The sequence below is a fragment of the Nipponia nippon genome, unplaced genomic scaffold (genome assembly GCF_047370975.1).
Source record: "Nipponia nippon isolate SJK-2023a ecotype South Korea unplaced genomic scaffold, ASM4737097v1 scaffold_5, whole genome shotgun sequence".
NCBI lineage: Eukaryota > Metazoa > Chordata > Aves > Pelecaniformes > Threskiornithidae > Nipponia > Nipponia nippon.
Genome location: NW_028262369.1, coordinates 88030651 through 88050297, shown reverse-complemented (window position 1 = coordinate 88050297; position 19647 = coordinate 88030651). Strand labels below are relative to the sequence as shown.

The 19647-nt window shown below is 42.9% G+C and overlaps 1 protein-coding gene across 3 annotated transcripts in view; it reads left to right on the top strand.

Moving 5' to 3' along the window:
• SEMA5B (semaphorin 5B) overlaps positions 1-19647 on the top strand; it is a 278168-nt gene that overhangs the window by 120248 nt on the left and 138273 nt on the right. For 2 of the 3 annotated variants that reach the window (XM_087732767.1, XM_087732769.1), the window contains exon 4: positions 17837-18042. In XM_087732767.1, the coding sequence (XP_087588893.1) occupies positions 17889-18042 (154 nt within the window). In that variant the 5' untranslated portion in view covers positions 17837-17888. Of the gene's footprint in view, positions 1-5971; positions 6114-17836; positions 18043-19647 lie in introns of all 3 variants that reach the window. The other variant, XM_087732768.1, reaches the window with a different exon arrangement.

Sequence of the window (19647 nt, the reverse complement as noted above, 5' to 3'; positions counted from 1 at the left end):
GGCTCTAGGCATTCTGACACCTCCGAATAAAACAATGACATCCCAACAGTGTTTAAAGTGATGATTCCAGCAGAAACTCAGCCAGCTGCTTCCAGAAACTCCTACAGCATACCATTAGCCTTCTCTAAATAGTCTATAAAACAGAAGACTTGACAAATGTTAGGAGATGGTCTTTACCCTGAAGTGTTTACAGTCCAAAGCCTCCATCCTTCAGAGAACTGTCTACTTGTATGATGTTGTCCAGTGAGAAGATGTTGTTACTTGTCTTCTTTAAAATTATGCACGTCTCTGGATGGTCAAGACAGAAAGCAAAGGCAGGAGAAAGGAAAACTCTTATTTGCTTGAAAAGAAAGAAAAAATGGAGACCTAAAGCTGAAAGGACTTGCCTGAGGCCATGTAGAGAGTCAGTGGCAGAGCCCAGAATGGGAGCCAGATGTTCCGAGTCTGTGACAATATGCCTTAACAAGAATTTAAGAGAGAGATGTTTGCCTTCAAAGTCTGTTTTCATCTCCCTTTTGAATTATCTTTTGGTTGTCTTTTTATTTTTTTAAAGGCTATCTAAAGAATGGCGTGGGGAGTTTCAAACAAAAATGATACACTGAGGAATCCAAGCTTTGGGACATTTGCTTGGGTTCTGATTTACCATGAGCAAGAAGAGCTGCTCTGATCCTAATTCTGTAGGCAGGAACCTCAAAGATCACAAGAGTCTATAAATATTTGCTTTATTTGCCGTGAAGAGTACAGGAAGTTCTGAGTTAGCCTAATTTAGGCTTCAATATAGGCTATTTATGTACTACCTCCTGGGACCACCTCTGATTACTGAAAGAGTGACCTTATTGGAAACCAACAAGTAGGTCTGCAGTTAATTATAAAAGGATCAGAGCTCGCTGCAGAACCCTAACAAAGGTATTTTTGTGGATGATGTTACGTGTTTTTATTTAACAGCTCAAGTCAGGAGAGCTAAAACAGATGGCGTACTTGTTACTGCTCTCTGAGAACACCTATAGAAAGACACTGATAACAACTGAGAGAGGCCAAGCCTAATAGGTCAGGAGTAACGGCAAAGCTCAGGCTGTCTGGGCTCACTAATTACCATCTGAAAGCAATAATGAACTGGTCAGTGGGGTCAGGAACAGGTGATGCTGTGTGGAGGGGGAGAAAGAGGGTTTTATTTGTCTTCTGCATTTGGAAGAAGTGGTTTAAACATTGTTGTCTCTTTTTTAACTTTATGATAATGGCAGTGACTTAATCTAATCTAAGTGTGGCCGTTGGAGAAAATCTGCTCTAGGACTTTTCCAGAATAATTTCCTGAAGGAAAGAAAAATCTCTCTGAGTAAAGTTCAGAGTAATGTCTGAAGAGAGAAACGTAAAAAGCTGACTTATGGGGCAGCAAGTTTATACATGGGATGATGCTCCTCTGGGGCATTATAGAAAATGATTATACCAGATTTTGTTCATCAAGGCAAAGTAAGCTAAATCAGATACAAGGCGAAGCCCTTAGGAGGGGGAGGAACGTATTCAATTTAGTGAGGCAACTGTGATAGTAATTAAAGCCCAGATGGAAACCTTTGAATGTGTCTGGCGTCTGTGTATCCGCTGTGTTTTTCCTGTTAACTTGACATTATAAAAGGAGCACCCAAAGAATAAAGAGATGGTGTTTGAAATTTCATCAGTCAAGCACTGTCCCAAATTTGATTTATTGTAAACAATCTTCAAAAATTGCTTTGGGTGTATACGATACAGGCAGGAAGTTTTCTCAAGTGGTAATTCGCAAAGAGAGAAATTGTACATTATTTCTAGATTTGTCTTCGCTGAAATGCAGTCAGGATTAATCGCACCATTTGCCAGCTCTGACTGTGAACCTCTTGTACTTCGGACATATGGATAGAATTTTATTCTGCTGTTATATATTCTCTCTGAAGCAGAGTGCTATGCCGTTTACTTTATGAGCAGATATACTGCAAGATTTCAGTAAAAGCCCTATACAATAAAAAAATTAATGTAAAACTCAAGGGTTAAAAAGTGAAACGTCGTCCTACTTTTTCCCTGTAATACAGAAGCCAAGAGCAAAGGATGGTATTGCATGGAAACACTGTTAAAGGGTTAGAAAAAAGTAGAGAGTGATTTGCTATTACTGCTGAATGGCGGGCTGGGGGTGGCTGTAACTCTGGGCTGTCGCACACACCGGGAGCCTCGAGTGTCTCCTGCCTTGTGTTTGAGTCATTACTTGTATCTGGAGCAGACAGACTGCTTCCAGTCCCAAATCCTCCAGCATATGCACTACTCAATGTCTAGTACAGTCATGCGTGTTGTGCTAAGATTTACTACTACCGCTTGAATAATTGGAGAACTGTAGCCCATGCTCGTGTTTTGCCTGGTTTGATGGGCCAGGCTCAGGGTGCCAGCATCACTGACCAGCCTTTCGTGTCAGAGGAAGGGGGAAGAGTTACTTGTTGGGAGCAAGTCAAATGTACGAAAAAAGAAGGGAGAGGGGAGATTATTCAGGTGTGTTAGATCGCTTTTCCCCATATCATCTGTAAACACATATTTAGGGGCTTGTGAAGAAATCTGTTACTCCCTAGACAGACCAGTTTATTGGCAATTTTGTGATGTTACAGTTGCAGGCAAAGCTGTAGTTAAGCATGTGTAATTAGCAGCAATATTAATGGTCTTTAATGATACTAACTCGAGGCAGTGGTGTTTTCCCCGAGTTTTCATTACCTTTATGCTGATAATGGCTTACATCCTTTGTACTAAACCCATGTTGCCAAAATCCTTCTGGTGGTTTTCACTTTAAAAAGTATCTCCATGTGAGCATATTTCCCCCACATATGCTGCCAGTCTTCATTATCTTTTTTTTTTTTTTAGCACTGAAGTACATGGGGCCTCTTTTGCAGTCTGTATTTTGAAATAACAACAAAAAAGCCACTTCTTAAAAATAGGAAGCTTTCTTTTAATAGAGATTTTTTTGAATAGCTCTGTTCTTAATCCACCTGCTCTGTGGCTACATTTGCTCCTGTGCTCTCTGCAAGTGGTTCACTCCCCATTGACGAGAGCCCAAAACCCTGAGTCCCACAACTCATAAATTTGAGGCAGATTAAATTAAGTTTCAGATCTAAATTTTTTTTAAATCTTCATTTTACCTCCATGTTTAATATTAGAGGAGATTAATATGTCTACGGAAGGTGGTTTTTTACATAAGTCAGGTTGCCGCCTATAACCTTGGAAGTGGAGTCGCAGCGTTCATGGGCTCTGTGATCAATCCTCCAGAAAGGGATAAGAGACTTGCAAGTCGATAAAAGACTGGAGTGTAGTGCAGAAGAGGAGCCTATTCCCAATCACCTTTTCAATCAGCTTTTCACCTGCCATCCTGTGACTTTGCTTAAAGCCAAACTAATTGTAATTAAAAAAAAAATCCTTTTTTATTCCCTAAAACCAACATCCTGTAAAGTTTATAAGACCACTGGTTATATTTATGGCTCTTATACCTCCAAAGAGGGGCTGCGGCGCTTTTGTCTGCAATTTCATTGCCGCCACGGGACTAAGGTCTGAATCTTGCATCAGTGTACGTAAGAGGAGACTTGAGAGATTTATAATGGGAAAACGCTGACAGCTCCGTAATTTATTGGAAAGCTAACGGGCAGCACTGTAGCTCCTGACAGCTCCAAACCCTTGTTCTCTGGGATAGTTTGTTTCTAATCCACTCCCTTTGCTGGATCTCCCCCCCTACCTCTGGATGAAGGGACTTAGGCTGGTGAGTAGCTACGTTGCTGCATTTTCCCTTGGTATTTTAACAGCCTTTCATTTTTAGGGCTTCCTATTGTTGAAATTTGTAAGAGATTTCAGGAACTTCACAGCAGAAAGGCTTTTTCGTATAAGTTGCCTTTTTTCTTGTTGTTCCTTCCCCAGCCGGAGTATCTTACGTATTCATTGTCACACCAGATACTCCAGCAGCAGCTTTACATTTGTGAGCCCTGGTACTTTGCTGCGTCCAAAAAATGGGTAGACACCGAACAATACCTACTTTTTAACTTATTTGAGGAGAATGCTGTGCATCTGCATAATGGTCTCACACAGAAAGTGCTTTATCTTCACGAGTTAGTGAGTCAGTTTAGGGGTATTCTATTGGCAAAAGCTTTCAGAGAAATTATGCATGGTAAATTAATGAAGGCCGCCTGAGGTATTATTGTGTGTGAATGCACATGCCATTAGAATCAATGGCTGGCTGAAAAAAGTTAACGGTCATTAAGGGACTGTTAAAAAGGCCAGTGGACACAGATTTACTCTCTTGCAGGGCTCTGGTTGGGTTAGGTGAAGACAGAGATTGCTATTTGCCTCCAGGCCACAGGACAGCCCAGGCTTTGTGCTTTCCTGTCCCCATTTCTCTTGGCTCCTGTCACTGGCAGATTTACAAGAGCCTGCAAGAGATCGTCTTCTGAGCAGGTAAAGACCTTTGCCTCTCTTTTCCTTATTTTACAAGTGGTTGGTAACAGAAAGTCCCAGTGGGCGAGCCTGAAAGGGTTTAAAACACCTGGCCATCTCCGTGGGGGTGTGAAATGGAGGTCTTTAATGGAGAAGTTGCAAAAGAGAGAGTACTGCTTGGTTTTGGATGATGCCGCCCTATCTGATGGTGAGTCTTTAAAATATCGCTCATCTGAGTAGTGGGGTATTGCCTCTAATTTATGTTCAGATAGCAAGAAAATAAATCAAGCACTGCGACAGATCTAACCATTAGCCAATGGTACGGGAAATGGAGCGCTAAATGCCAACCAAAGATTAGACAACTGTGTACCATTACTGGCAATTCAGCTGTGAATTTGTCGTACACAAAATATAAGTGACACGAGCTATTTCCTGGGCACCTATATTCCCCTGGGCTGTGTCCTTTCCCTTGAGCACTGTAGATTTTTTTTTCTACATTGTATTTTGAATGCAGTGATTCTGACTGGAATAAAATGCATGGAGAAAATTAATGATTTGATATCTTCTTGCTGCTGCCAAAAGAAATATAAAAGAGTCTTTGATCTGGGGGCTTTAAAAAAGTGAGCTGGACCAGTTACTGATACTTACTGACCTAAGAAAGTGATAAAGCGACTGTGTCGAAGTTTAATTAGTCTTGATCAAGATACGTTTTTAAGATTTAGAACTAGTGGCCTTTTGAAGAAGAAAGGCTTCTAGTTGTCATTTATGCCACAACATGTCCTTTTATCATACTTTGTATGTCTCCAGCAGGAACAGTTTTTATTTTAGAGGAAAAGAGAAATGGCTCGTTTGATGGAGATTAGCACGGACAAGCTTACTAATATTTGAAGACAATTTCTCTGTCTTACCTTTTTCTCTATTTCATATCCCGCAGAGATTACCTCAGACTGCTGTTGTTAGTCACTGTTATTTATATAAAGATATGTAATGCGTCGGTGCTTGAGGGGTCGTCTGTAACGGGGTATGCAATTTCAGATTGTAGAGACTGGCAGGAATTACTGTGAAGAATTGCTTTCCAGTGACAGCTTTATCCTGCCTGTAATATGTCATTGCGTGTGACTTTCAATTAATCACACAATAACAAAACATCGCATCTGGCAACAACGGTGTGTCCATTAATATCGAGAAGTAAGTCTCGGCTTTATGAACACAAATGCTGTCGCAGTCCCCTGCCCACTCGTGCACTTTAATCAGTAAGTCTCAACCCAGAAGGAACATTTCTCTCTTCCTCTCTCCCCCATCATCCTCCATTGCGATCTATTAAGCTGCAATCCATAACGTCTCGTGTCTCTGTAATGGTCTGATGGCGTGCGGTTTTAAATGATTGCATGAATTTGACTTTGTCTCACTCTGCCTTGACCTTGGTGTCTTCAGTGGCTTCCCCTCCCTCCGTTTTCATATCGGGAGTGGGGAGCTGGGAGAGAAAATGGAAGAGTGACAGAATGGACTTTGGAGATATTTCACAGGAGGTTTAATGTTGTGCTTTCAGGAAATGGGGGAGAGTAGAGGTAAGAGAGAAACCATTACTGGAAGACACAACGCACTGACTTGCAAATTTGCAGGAAAAGCACCCTGCTGTCGAGCATAACTGGCTCCACAGACTGAAGCCTGCCGTGTGCTGGACCTCATTGGTAAGCACGATGGAAACCTTGCAGTAATTCTTCCTCTTGCTCACTCTCCCATTTATAAGATGATTGCTAAGTAATGTATCAATTTAAGTAAGACCCCCAAATCTCATTGTGTTTTACAGCTATATCTGTATCCTGAACGGAAACATAAAGAGCCACTTGGGTGCTCTGTGCTTGGGCTACAAAGAAAGAATGATACCCTGGTCCCAGCCACCAAGTATGTGTCCCTGTTATTATATCCAGCCAAATTCAGGAAGAGATTCTCACTCCACTGAAAGCCCTGGTCTTTTTTCAGTTGATTTCTTTTGGGTTAGCATTGAGATTTTACACCTTGTGCAACGTAAATGGAAAGCCTGGTAGTAATTAGTGTCAATGCTTTTCTTTTTCCCCTAAGAAGGAGATGAACTTAATTTTTAAAAAGTGCTTGGCTGGACAGTGTCAGAAGAATCTCCTGAGCATCCAGAGAGCTGGTTTACAGCAGAGCATTGGCATGTTACAGGAAACAGAGGAAACTAATTTTTGTATCTCTTCCCATGGATTAATACCGTTTGCAAATTTGTGACACATTTGACTGGTTGCCTTGAAAAGTGCACACTGAAAGAGGCATTTGTGTTAGTCGTAGATTTTGGCAATGGTGTGTTGGGTGCCTTGGAGTACTTTCACTTTGTGTAAATACAAAGCAAAAGTCTTTGGGATTCTGAGGAGTAACAACAAGGTTTGTAGCTCCTTGGGAAGATCTTCATGCTCTGGCTTGCTGAATCTCCCCATTGTCCCTGAATTATCAGCCAGACAATAAAACAATAGTTAATCAAGGGTTTATCTCAAACATGGTTATTCTGGGGTAAATGCAGTATTATACCAATGCCATACAAGGTTCTTATTCCCTCTGGGCAATGTGACTTCTGCCAGTTGGCAAGGTTATTGGTTTTGGTTCTTTAATTAAAGCTAAGCCCGTCTATCCTGCTGTAGGAGCAGTGGATCTGACAAGATGCTGAACTATGTAAAATAAAAGCACCTGCCCTCACATGGACTTGAGGGCATTCAGTACCACAGAAGGTGATCTCCTTGGTGATCCCTGGCAGATGCAAACCAGCACAGCTCCATAAAGCCATTTACTGCCAGGTGGGGGCTGTCTATTTACATCAGGCTTTTCCATCAGGTGAAGGTGTACGTGTTAGGATCCAAGCGCACACAGGGGAGACCTCCAAGAAGGAGGGTTTGTAATCAATTTCTCATTCCCAAATTATTTTTCCAGGATCCCCACAGTATGGTGTTTGAGTAACAGAATAATTTCCTAGCTATTAAGTGCCTGAAAATCAGCAGTAATTAACTTAGCACAAATTCTTCTCTTCCTCTCCCTCCTCTTTGCTCAAAAAAACAAACAAACCCCCATTCTCAGCAGAAGAAATGCAGATGGAAGCAGTCTCTTCTGCCTTAGTGCAGTCATGTACCGACTACATCTTCTTCACCCCTTTCAGTTCTGTGAATAACATAATTGCTTTGTTATCCCTCAGGGGATTTGTAATATTAACATTGGTTAATGACATTAATTCAAGTTTTTACCATTAATAAAATGGCATTGCTTAAAATTAAGCATTACATTTCAATTAGTAGTCCATCGAAGACTTTAATAGTCTGGAGCATTAAAGTGATTTTTTTTTTAATTTCTTATTAATTTTTTATTGTATCATGCTAATTTCCAAAGAGTGATTGAAAGCCCAGCTGATCCAACGAACGACCCTATCTGCCATGTTTCTTGAGGGAACTTCTTTCTTTTATGACATTATGCAAAAAGGTCACATTTCCACAAAGCAGGAATCTGTTTCAGTCACCTCCTGAATTCATTATCATCCTTTTTACTTTTTAACATGAGGCACATGATATACAGGCACCCCAGGTGGACATGTTTAAATTAATCTAGTAATAATTGATTCAGAAGAGATTTGGAGGACAGAATTTGCATAAAAGCCATAATGAGAGCAAATCCTCCAAGGCCAGACTGAACAGCTAAGTCCCTGAATAACTTACATCTCCTAAACTAATTTGGTTATATATGCAGGATGAAGGTGTGGGGGTTGGAGTGCCATGTGATTGGAATTCATTACAAATAATTCATCTTCTCCAGAAAGCCTGGCCTCCAAGTGCATTAAAATGATATCAGCCCCAAACACTTGCTCAAACCCTGCCTCCTGGAAGATGACGACAAGGTTTCTGTCCGAGGGCTTGTTTGGGCTTTTTAAAGCATTTCTGAGGAGCAGAGCTGGCACCCCGGGGCTGGGGCGTCTGCTGGCAGGCGGCTGCTTCTCCCGCCTGATGGGAGAAGATTCGGATGTCCAGTTTTGGCTGGACATCTGAATTTGTCAAAAATGTGAGTGTGGAGGATGAGCCCAGCTTTCAGTCCAGATATTCCTCCCTTCCATTCCAGCATGGAGCTGCTTAGCTAAGTCAGAGATCTTAGGGGTTTGTATTAAACCCTGGATCACCTTGGTGTCTTTGGGAATTTAGGGAGAGGAACACCATACAGGATAGGGACTGTGCTGGGTACTGTTTAGGTAAAGTAAATCTATGGACAGTGAAAATTATGACCACAGTTCATTAAAAGAATGCAGCCAGGGGCTTTTTGAAGGTCACCTGTCCTGCTTCACTTTCTCTTTGCCTAAATACCATTTTTGAGAAAAGCTCTAAAAGGATGTTGCTGTGACCCAGCAAAGTAATATCTGTGTTCTTAGGCTGGTGAGCTTCAGTTAGCTGGTAATGCAGTACCATGCTCCTGGTATAGAGAAGTTGTGTAGGATGTTTGGAGGAAGAGGAAAATTCAGCTCAGCCTTTTCAGAAACTGTTGATCACCACATATTTTTTGGGGGAAAATTGATGTCACCGTTGTTTTCAGCAGATGAGGAATCAGTCCCATTTTGTTTACACACAGCAGTCAGTAATAACCTGTCATTTGTGAGCCGTATATTTTCTGCACTGCTTCCCTTCAGTGCTCTCCTGCAGCTGGGTAGCTCTGGGAAGAGCCGCTCTCCTCTACAGGATCTCAAGTGCAACACGAGGGTCAGGGCAGACCAAAGCAGCCCTGCTGCTCCAACGAGGGGAGGAGTTAACAGAGCCCAACAGGTTAACTACTGCTGCAAGAAATATGAGAAAAGCTGGGCATGGCAGGAGAAAAAAAAAGTCTGGCTGACAATTAATATTTTGTCTGTTCAGATTTGGGGCATATGTAGGCCATTTAAATGCCTTCTGGCCAAAGGTTTCCATATGATAAATGATGCTGTGCAGTGCCAAGAAGATGCTGCAGCGAAACATATTCTTGTTTCCAAGCAGGCTGAAACTTGGAGTTGCACTACAGTGATGCTTTATGCTTATTCTCCTAGAGTTACAATTAAACCGTGAGTATGTGTTATGTGGCACCAGGTAATCACAAATCCTTGACAAAACCAAACAAGCTGTGGTATCTGTCTCCTGCATGGGCAAACATTAAAAGAAAAAGTTCTTCTCATCCTGTTGTTGCAATGCAGCAATAGAGGACGGAGCTGCTGGGAGGGATGAGATGGGCTTGTGACGTGCAGCAGCTGCCTTGGAGCCCGGCACATGGGGCGGCGTGAGTGATGCAGGAGGATTTGTGGGATGGAGCAGAAGGGGGGCGGGTGGCAGGAGCTGTAGCCCTGGAGCTAGCGCTGGAGTCTTTAAACTGGAAAAACAAGGCTCTAGGGAAAGTCAAGCTTATATGTTACGGCTGACTCTCAGGCTGGGGGTTGATTGGTGTGATGATTTCATGGCTCAGTTTTCATCTGCTGGAGACTTGAATTCTGAGATTGCTTCACGTCAAAGGAGAATTAAGTGGTTTTGTTTTTTTTTTTTTTAATTTCATCTTCTTTCTGTTTTCCCAACTGTGTGGTCACAGGGTCGTCGTAGTGGCTGCTACATAGTTTATCAGGATTGCCTATCATCTGCTTGACACAATCTGGGGACTGCAGTTGTCCCCAGCTTGCCCTCACAGTGTTGAAGAGAGAAACCTTGCAAGTTACCAACCTATATTAAGTCTGATACAATTTGAAATCATTGTTGCTAACTTCCTTACTAAAAATCCCATGGGATGTCTCCAGTGGACCCTCTAATTAGAGTTGAATAAAAAACTAGTGTCAGTAAAACAACGGTTAGTACTCTGATAAGTCAAAAATTCAAGAACACTTATGGTTTTCATATTAAACTGTGAGACAAAAGAAAGCCCTGTACCAAAAGCATTTGGAAGAGCCAGGAGGAGTTTACTTCTCTTTCTGTCTCTGCCAAAAAACTGGCTGCAGTTACTAGTGACCGAGTCACAGAGTTGTGTCATGCCTCGGTTGCCCCAGCTGTAGCGTCACAGCTGCAGCGGGGAGGTGTGTGAGCAGGAGCACCACACCTCTGGAAACCACTGCAAATAGAGAAGCATCTCCAGACTGTCAGGCACCAGAGTGTGTTGGAATGATATTGGCTGGCAGTGTGGTCTTAGGGGCTGTGACTCTGCTAACTGGCACATTTACAAACCATTCCCACATTGTGCAGGGGAGCAACTTGAAGAAAAGCTGCTGTACTAGTGTTTCTACAACAGCTATAGGCTTAAGGCATGGGTCTATGGGCTTGAGTACCAAACCTCAAGCCAGAAAGAGCCCTTGCAGCCAGGTGACTGTTTGCAGTAAGTCTGATGCTGGATCTACTGTACTTGCATTATGTAGCTGATCTGCATGTAAACAGCACATCTGGCACCTTGGATTTACCGCACCCATGCAGAGGACTCTACATCATGCGTACAGTGAGAAAGGCAACTGCACTGCAAGGGATGCCAAGCCCTGGGCACGCTCCTCTGCGCAGGCAGGGCCTCTGGAAGAGTTATTCTTGCTGTGTTGTTGCTGTCCTGTGAGCCCTGCAATGGCTTCTCTCTTGGGCTGTGTTATACTCATTCATCCTCTCCTTTTGATGGGGCATCCAGAGGCTTTGACTGGGAGCCAGGAGCTCCTGATTTCTCATCTAGGCTGCAGTAAACTTTGTGTCTAAATTGCAGTCATGCTAAGTACCATAGCATCCATTGCATTCTTCTGTTGTGTTCGTCTGCCTTCATCTCTGTGTTTCACAGATGGAGCACATGAAAAATAATTCCATAGTCAGTCCAGGTCCCAGAATTACCAAAAATACCTCCACTTTGACATCTCTGCTGACAGCCTCTCAGAGAGACCATTCTGTGACCAGCAAATAGAAGGTCTTTCCATCCACACAGTAGAGGTAGTCTTCTAGAGAACGGTGGAGACATACCACCAGGGAAATAAATGAGTGTAAGCCTTCATTGCCAAATACAATCTTTGGATAAACAGAAGACTTCAGACTCCAAGGCACCTTTTCACAAGTGCTAAAGTCATACCCCAAAAAACGCTAACAAAACTTCTCATGTCTTTATATTATGTGTAGCCAGTAAATAAAAGATCTAGAGCCCTTCAGGGAGAGCCTCTTGAAGCACTTGGGGGCGCAGTCAATGTGTGGTCAGGTTAGCGCTATTCAAAAGCAGGTCTGAGTGTCGACAGAGGACGTATTTATTTATGCCCACCGGGTTTGGCAGGAACCCAGCGGTACAGTATATTTTGCTCTGTTACACAGGCTTTTATTGTTGAATCAGGTTTATTTAATTGGAGCTTTCTATAATAGGTTCCTGTTCTGGAGGGCCTCCTCTAAAGGTGAGGAAACAGTTCGGTTTCCAGGACCATGCAGCCATTGACTGTGGAGGCCAAATAACCAAGTGGTGGCTGATGATGGCTCACTGAGGGCTTACAGCAGTCTATAAGGAAGTGGACTGACACCAACCAATTCATTTTGTACTGAGCCGTTACTAAGAGTTTTGTCTCTGTTACCTGATCTGAATGAGCACATCCCATTGCATTTTGTGGGCTTGGTTTGGGACCTTGAGCAGTCCCAGGTGGGTTTGAACAGCAATCAGAAAGCACTCTAGAAAAGTGCACTGTCAATCTTTTGTGGGATGTAGTCCTAAGAAGATCAAACTATAGACCATTAATATTCAGTTCCACTACAGGCTTCACGAACCATGAACCTAACAGTATATTAGGTTAAACCAATTTCTCCTTTGCAAAGGGTTACCTGAATTATTTATATAGGTAGCAGAAAGGTTGCAATAAAGTGACCTGTGTTGCGAGATCTTGATTGTTTATTCCTGATATAAAGCCTACTGTGATACCGCAACTGGTGCCTTGCAGACTGTGCGAGGCAGGAGCTGTGAGAGTGCCCCAGTGCCCAGCATGGAGCTCCAGCTTCTGCTTTGCCACAGGAGAGCACATTACCTGCACGATCTTGCAATCCACCCTGCTGCTGAATTGTAGAGGTTTTTTAAAAGATAATCTTTGGATCACAGGCATGAAAATGTGGTTCTGTCTTCCTGGGGTGTTGCGAGAGTGAGTTCAGTGTGAGGCGTTTAGATGCTGTTGTAGTAGAGGCCATGAGAAGCTCTGAACAAGGTGGGCACACGAGAGCAAGGCGAAACCCAGCCAGAACAAAAGCTACAGCATGTAGCCGTTGTGAAATCAGAGGTGAGCTCGCCGATCCTTCAGGAGACTGTAGGACAATTTAATTAAAGCAAAACAAGATCTCTTCACAGTTTCTCATCTGAATAGTAGTTTGGCCATTCCCATATGTTTGCCCCAAAGGTAAATAAATGAGAAAACCTCGGTATGCGGGAGCCTGGTCTAAGGGTGCACATGAGATCCGAGGTGTGGACGTGCAAGTGCAGCATGCCATGTTTTGGCTGTGAGACAGATCCGTCTCCCCAGCGCAGGCATGGCTGAGGGCTAAGCGTATGGATGTGGCCAGGGGCAGAGGGAAAAGTTGTGCCTTTTCTTCGATAGTGTGAAACGGCCCTTGGAGCCAGTCCGGTGGGATGAATTCCAGCTGGTGAGGGTGGGAGGGGAGGGCAAGGAGCAGCACATGAATAAAGGACCGTGGTTTTGTTGGCCTTGGAGTTTTCTAGGGCAGAGCTGCCTGTGCCAGCTTGTCATAGCCGCATTGCTGAGCTGTCTTGCTTTATAATGTTTATATTTATTTCCCTTATTCTTCCAGTACTTTTTTGAATACTTTGATGTCCACCTCTTTCCATTGCTCTTCTTGCCTCTGATATCCCATTCTAATAAAATCATAACTGTGCCAATCACAAAAGATCCCGAACAGAAGAATTAATGCTTTTAGAGGAGGTTCCTTTTTTAGTCTTTTTTTAGAGGCATCTCTTTTCTTTAAAATGAAAGATGAAGCATTTTCTTTTATCCTTAAACTTACTGTCACGTTTTATTAAGTCAAAATGATAGTTACAGTCAGAGGAAAGCAGGATATGAATTCCTGGTACAGCCATTTTTAAAGTGTGCTTTGTTTTAAAACCCTGAAGATTGATTGAAGGTATTTTTCTTTTAGATGTGGAGCTTTAGTCAAAGGGGGCCTGATCTGAGTTACCCTCTGTAAATCAGGATTAGTTCCTGTGAAATCAATGGAGTTACAATGATACAATACAGGGCGAGTTGGAAAAGACTCATGCCCCGAGAATGAATAAGGGAGGGACTGTGGGTGATCCCCTGAATGCTGCGCTTGTGTGAGGGGGTGAAGCCACGAGGCAGAGCAGAATTATATGCTGTCCCTATCGGGCTGCCAGGAGAGGGACTGGGTGAGAAATGGGCATGCAGCAGTGGGTTTGTGCTCGCGTGGGTGCTGTGGTTGCAAATCTCAGCGTCAGGGATGCACTGAGCATGCAGACCTCCTGCGTTGCCCAGAAGGAGCAGCTCTTTGCCCGTCCCGTGCCATTGCCGCTACAGTCAGGGAGGCCCATGAGCTCAGAGAGCCTGATTTAAGAGACAAGGGGATGGTGGCAGAAGTAGTGCTCTACAAAATACCTGTCTCTGGAGCATATTTCACCGGATCCAATGGAGCCTGAATTTGTTGACCTTTTTTTGGCAGAGGGCCAGAGGGATTCACAGTGCAGAGTAGGAGAAGGGAGAGAGATGACCCATCACTGTGCCTTGGGGCTGTGCAGAGGCACAGAGGACAGGCTTTCATGAGGGAAAGGACAGATAAACTTGGACAGATAATCTTATTGGACATTTTCATCCTTTTTTTTTTAACGTGTCTGCATTGGATGTGGGGGGTAATAGCTAAGGTGGTAAAGATCCATCAAGATGAGCAAATAAAGAATTGAAACGATATGTCCTGTCTGAGATTTGAGTTTAACCAGGGATTTGAGCTCTTGTCTCTCATCTGCACTGAAAACTTGACAGCTGATTTCTTGAGCCCTAAGCCATTTTGAGCAGGGAGTCTAATAAGAACAGCTCTTTTTATAGCATTTAACTGTATCTAAATGGCTTAACGCTAGGGCAAGTTCCAGCAGTGCAAACCGCCGCTAGCCTGGGCTCCGCTCGGAATGTGCAGTGTTTTAGCAGTCTGGATAAGGACTGCTCTTAAGCACTGGTCATACTCCAGCCCTTGCAGTGAAAATCTGCAGTTTGGGCAAAATTGGAGGCTTGAGTTTGGCCATCTCCAGTAGAATGAAAACATTTACACTTCAAAACTAGCTGCTGGATTCTCGCAGGCAGTTACTAGTTTGTTCTTGGCATACAATTGACCTCCTCTTGCACATGGCACTGCTTCATATTCAGAGTATGTTTTTTCCAGAAATAAAGTTGCAGTAACTGAGAATAGCAATTACTGAGTTGGAGTCTCTCTTAAAATATTGAGAAAAAAATAAGCAAGGCAGCCTGGGAAGGGGCAGGTTGAAGGAGTAACCTTTTGCAATGCTATCCACTGTCTGAATCTTGTTCAGCTGGTGCTCTAGGGCTCTGGTGTTTGTCACCCTTGATCAAGCTGGCATTTACCCATTGACTCATTGACTCCTGTAGCCACCAATTCAGGGCTGCACATAACACTGATTTTGTTCAACTTCCCAGCACATGAGAGATCCACACATTTGATGGATGCCATTGGATGTAGGAGACAGGGTACATAGGGAAGGATACAAGTTTTTTATAATATTTCTTTTTCACCTTTGTTTGGCCATATGTTACTTCCCACTTCACATCAAGTTTGAAACCATTATTTTCATGCACACTTTGGATTTCCCTATGACAATAAGGAAAAAGAAGATGGAACTTTACTCCAAATACTGGCTACAGCTTTCTAAGGAACATTGAAGCCTCTTGCACTGTGGTAAAATCTCCCAGGGAAAGTGGCAGAAATCCAGCTACTTGGCACATTTTACAACTCGTCCAGACAAAACACTAGTAAATGTACTCTGCTTTGGCACAGAATAGGCTGTGGGATGTTATGAAGCTTTCCTGTATGCAACTTTTTATCACTTCATGACCCTGATGAGTGTGAAACTTGAATTTACTTGTCTCCTGATTCTAGACCACATAGGGCCTTAGAGGAGCATGGGACCCTACTGTGGTCTTTGATTTAAGAATTTTTTTCACCTAGCTTGAGACCATTGTTTGGATGCTTAGTACGTGAAAATGGCCATATTGGCTCAGACCAAAAGTCTGTCTAGCTTAGTGCCTTATTTCTAGGATTAGCCAGTGATGGCTGCACTGGGAGGAGTAGAGCATGCATAAAGTGAGATTTCCATGACTGTCTCTTCCAGTTTCCAGCAAGGATATCTGACCGTGAAGAAGTCCTTTTGCCTCTTGTGCCTTTCCCACAACAATCATCACCTATCTAAGGAAAGTTTGGCTTTGTCTCTTCTGGAACTTTTAGCGGATCCAAGAGCTAAGCAAAATGCGTCTCCCTGGGGTTCACATCTCTGTGCTGTGTTTTACTTCTGGATCTGTACTGAAAAAAGTGACCATTTAAACCAATGGGTGAAAATATAATCTGATGCTTCATCATCAATAATTTTCACTACAGCACGACTTGCACAACACCTCCGTCATCTGAGATACCACAGTACCCAGTTGTGTATGCCCTGCAGTAGGCTTGTGCTTAACGACTAAATGCTGTGCTGGCCTTAGCTTTGAATGATTTCACATCTCTCACTTCTGCCAGTCCTATTTTTTTAATTTAACATGATACTTGCTGTGTTTAAAAAAAAAAAACAAAACAAAAAAAAACCCCCAACACTGTAGTGAAGTGCTGTAGAACCTCCTTTAGAGAACTGGAAGGGGATTTTATACATCCCTGCATAAAATCTGCATGTATATGGGGCTGGAAAAAATGTGAAATGCAGTAATCTCTCACTCACGCTAGTTAGGAAACCAAGTCCCTAGAACTACCCCAAATCCTGAATGCTAACGCTATTTTCAGTCAATGGTATGTAGCTGCTGCTGAGGACACGCATAATGGATGCGCCGGCAACTCATCTTTATGCCAGTGTTTAAAATCACAGAGAAATGCAGATAAGAATAAAACACAGGATCCATCTTTCAAACCAGCTGTCTCCCCTTGCTGCTGTAAGCAGTCCCTTGTTGCTCCTACAATTCCCAAAAACCTTTACAAACTTCTTCCAGCTCCTTCCCCTATATTGGAGTTTGCTCCATGCCACGAGCCTGTCGTTGTGTATCAGTGCCTCATGTTACCAGCCACCAGCCTGGCCACTTCAGCTCACTGAAGATGTTTTGGAGACTCCGAACAAAAATATAGAGGTGTTGGGCACTGCAGGTGTTGACTGTTACACTCCCTTTATGAATCACAACACTCGCAGGAATTGAAAATCTCATTATGTGTGAAGTTAATCAGAATCAGCTTTATCACTAGGTAAGATTTAAGGGTAGGAGACTCCATTTGTTTGAAAACACATGTTTGCAATAATTGAACAAAGTTACATATGCACGTCAGTAAGATTAAATTTGGCAATGCAGATTTTCCTAAGCTGCAGCAGCATCTTGGGGAGCTTGTGGCATGGGCTAATTAATCCTCCATCCCCTGCCTGAGGCCTGGTGGGTGCAGGAGAGTTTTTAGAGCTATATCTTTTCTGCTGCTATTGTTAAAAACTGTTCAGGTAAAAAAGGCATGACTTCCCCATCTCCTAGCCTGAGAGTGAGTGCTCTTCCTCTTCAGCTGTGCCTCAGCTCTTGTGACTGGGAGCTATAGCATCCCAGGATAATGCAGGCAATTGACTCACTTCTCACCATTCTCCCCATTAAGCTCTTTTAATTTTTGTGTTACCTTAATTAGCACTCCTGGCAACACCTTTTAATTGGCTTTTCTTGTTTCAAGACATTTAAAACAGCAGTGGTAAAATGTACAAGTCTCCTATTAGAACAGTATTAATTGCACATGTTTTCTGGTGATGACTGATGTTGGCCTTTCCTTAGCGATCTCTTGAATGTAACATGACATTTAAACACAGACACGTCATGAAACCGAGCAGTGAGGTGTCCGCACTGGGGGACACATTTACATCTGGCGTATTTGAGATTTCATGTTGTCAGCGCTGGCCGTTGCACACCGGCTACTGTATAAGGACATATACCCCAAAGGCACACAGAGATATATATTTAGGGAGCTGTGCACTTCCATTCTCTTTGAAGTTAGAAGCCCAAATACAGTTGGAAATTGGGTCATTTGTTTTTTTTATAGATGCTGTTTGTGGAATATTATCATGTGTACTTAGCACAAGTGGGGTTGGGATGAAAGAGGAACCTCCACCCTCCTCTACCCATGTTACACACTTTGGATAAGCATTCATCCTTCTGATAGTGGAATTATTTGTATTTCAGGTATCCTCCCTGGGCCTACCTTGGAAGCTAGATCTGCAGCCGCCCTTCAGTCATGGTTGTTTCAAGATTAAAGGCCATTTCCCTGTCATTGCCAAGCCTTTTTCTTCTTGCTTTTCATCTCTCAGCATCACAGAATGTACCTGAGTACTCTGAAGCTGAACATCAGCAATGTGTCAGGAAAGAACACCCCACAATTGCTTTTGAAGGTAAGACCTTCTATTCCTGTTTCAAGTTCCAGTAGGATGATCCATTTTGAAGTCATTCCTGGTGTTGTTATGGATGGTGGTTTAGTCTGTGCTGTTTTCCTTACACCTGCGATCCACAGGCCAGTGCAAGTGGCCTGATGAATCGTATTCCCTTTGATGCTTTACAGTGCTTTAACTCTGAGGTTTCACAGCCGTCACTTAATTCAGGCAGTTTTGGGACTACTGGTCTGAGAGTCTCCATTTCCAGTTCTGCTACAGGCTTCCTGTAATCCTGTGCCACACTGGAACTGTGTTTCAGTTTCCTTTTCTCTAACTGGGTTCAGTAATGCTTATATACCTCACCTGCCTGGCTGGATCCAGGCAATAGGTGAAAAGTGATAGAGAATTTGGACATACCTGAATGCAAGAGAAGTAAATTGTTTTAAAATTGCAGGGACTGGCTGCCTTTTTGCTTGTTTTTCTTATGTATTTATCACCTCTGCTAGTAGTTTTTCTGTCTTTCATCTAAGCATTTAACTTGACAAGGTCTTAAGAATGTGAGAGGGGGCCTTTGTGTTGCAGCATCCTGCCAAGTGTGGGCAATCTTTTTACTGTTCTTTTGCAACATGGAATTTCTCTTGTCCTTATCGCAGGTCGATTTTCCATGAGTGTGCATGCACTCCTAAGTTGCTGTCTGTCTAGTCTGTCCACTTACCCCCACAACAGTTAGATCATTATATTGGTACCACCGTTATTTCTGAATTCACCCCAGACTAGTGTGTTAAGCTCAGTGTGCCAGCATCACTGGCTGCTGAATCTCCTTGCTAAAAATGGTTTCCTCCTAAATGCTGAAATATCGATTTTGGTTCCCATTTAAGGCTTTGCAATGCATCTCCAGTTACATTCTTTGCTAAAGGCAATTAAGTACCTTGCAATGTGTCTCTAGTTAGGTTCTTTGCTAAAGGCAATTTAGTTGTGGTTTTGTGACCTTTGAGATAGGGTTTCCAGGAAGAAAGTAGTCAAAGGCTTCCTTGCTGACCTTTCAGGGTTCTTCTAGAGAGCTTTACTCTTCTTCACAGAGGAGGAAACTCTTGTCTCTTAATTTGGAAAGTGTAAGAGATTTCTTGTCTGTTTTCCATTATCTGTGCTTTAAAGGTTTAAGTGGATTAAAGTAAATTAGCAAAATCTTTAAGCCTACATGATATGGCACTGGCTCTAACCTTGCTCCGGTGGAATGGGTAAATAAACCTTGATTTCAATTGCTAAATAAGTCTAACCATCTGTTTAACTGGGGAGGGGTGAAAGGAGAAACCCTTGCAGTTAAAAACTTGGTGGAACTCCATGGGATATTTAAATAGATAGCACCATAGTGAGGATGTTATAGGTACAGAAAAGGGAAAAAGTGTGTGCTCTTTCTATTAACCAGGAGCAGCAAACTTTGAGTTTACAGAGGATGTGTTTGCAGGATCCAGCACTGAGACAGATTGTTCTGCCGAGAACATTAGAGCCTCAATTCCTGATGCTGAGGAATTAGTGGGCATTTTTTGGCACTCAATATGAGTGCTTCTCTGCAGAAGTGATGGCTACATAAACACACTCATAATCTGCCAGTTTGCTTTGTTTTAA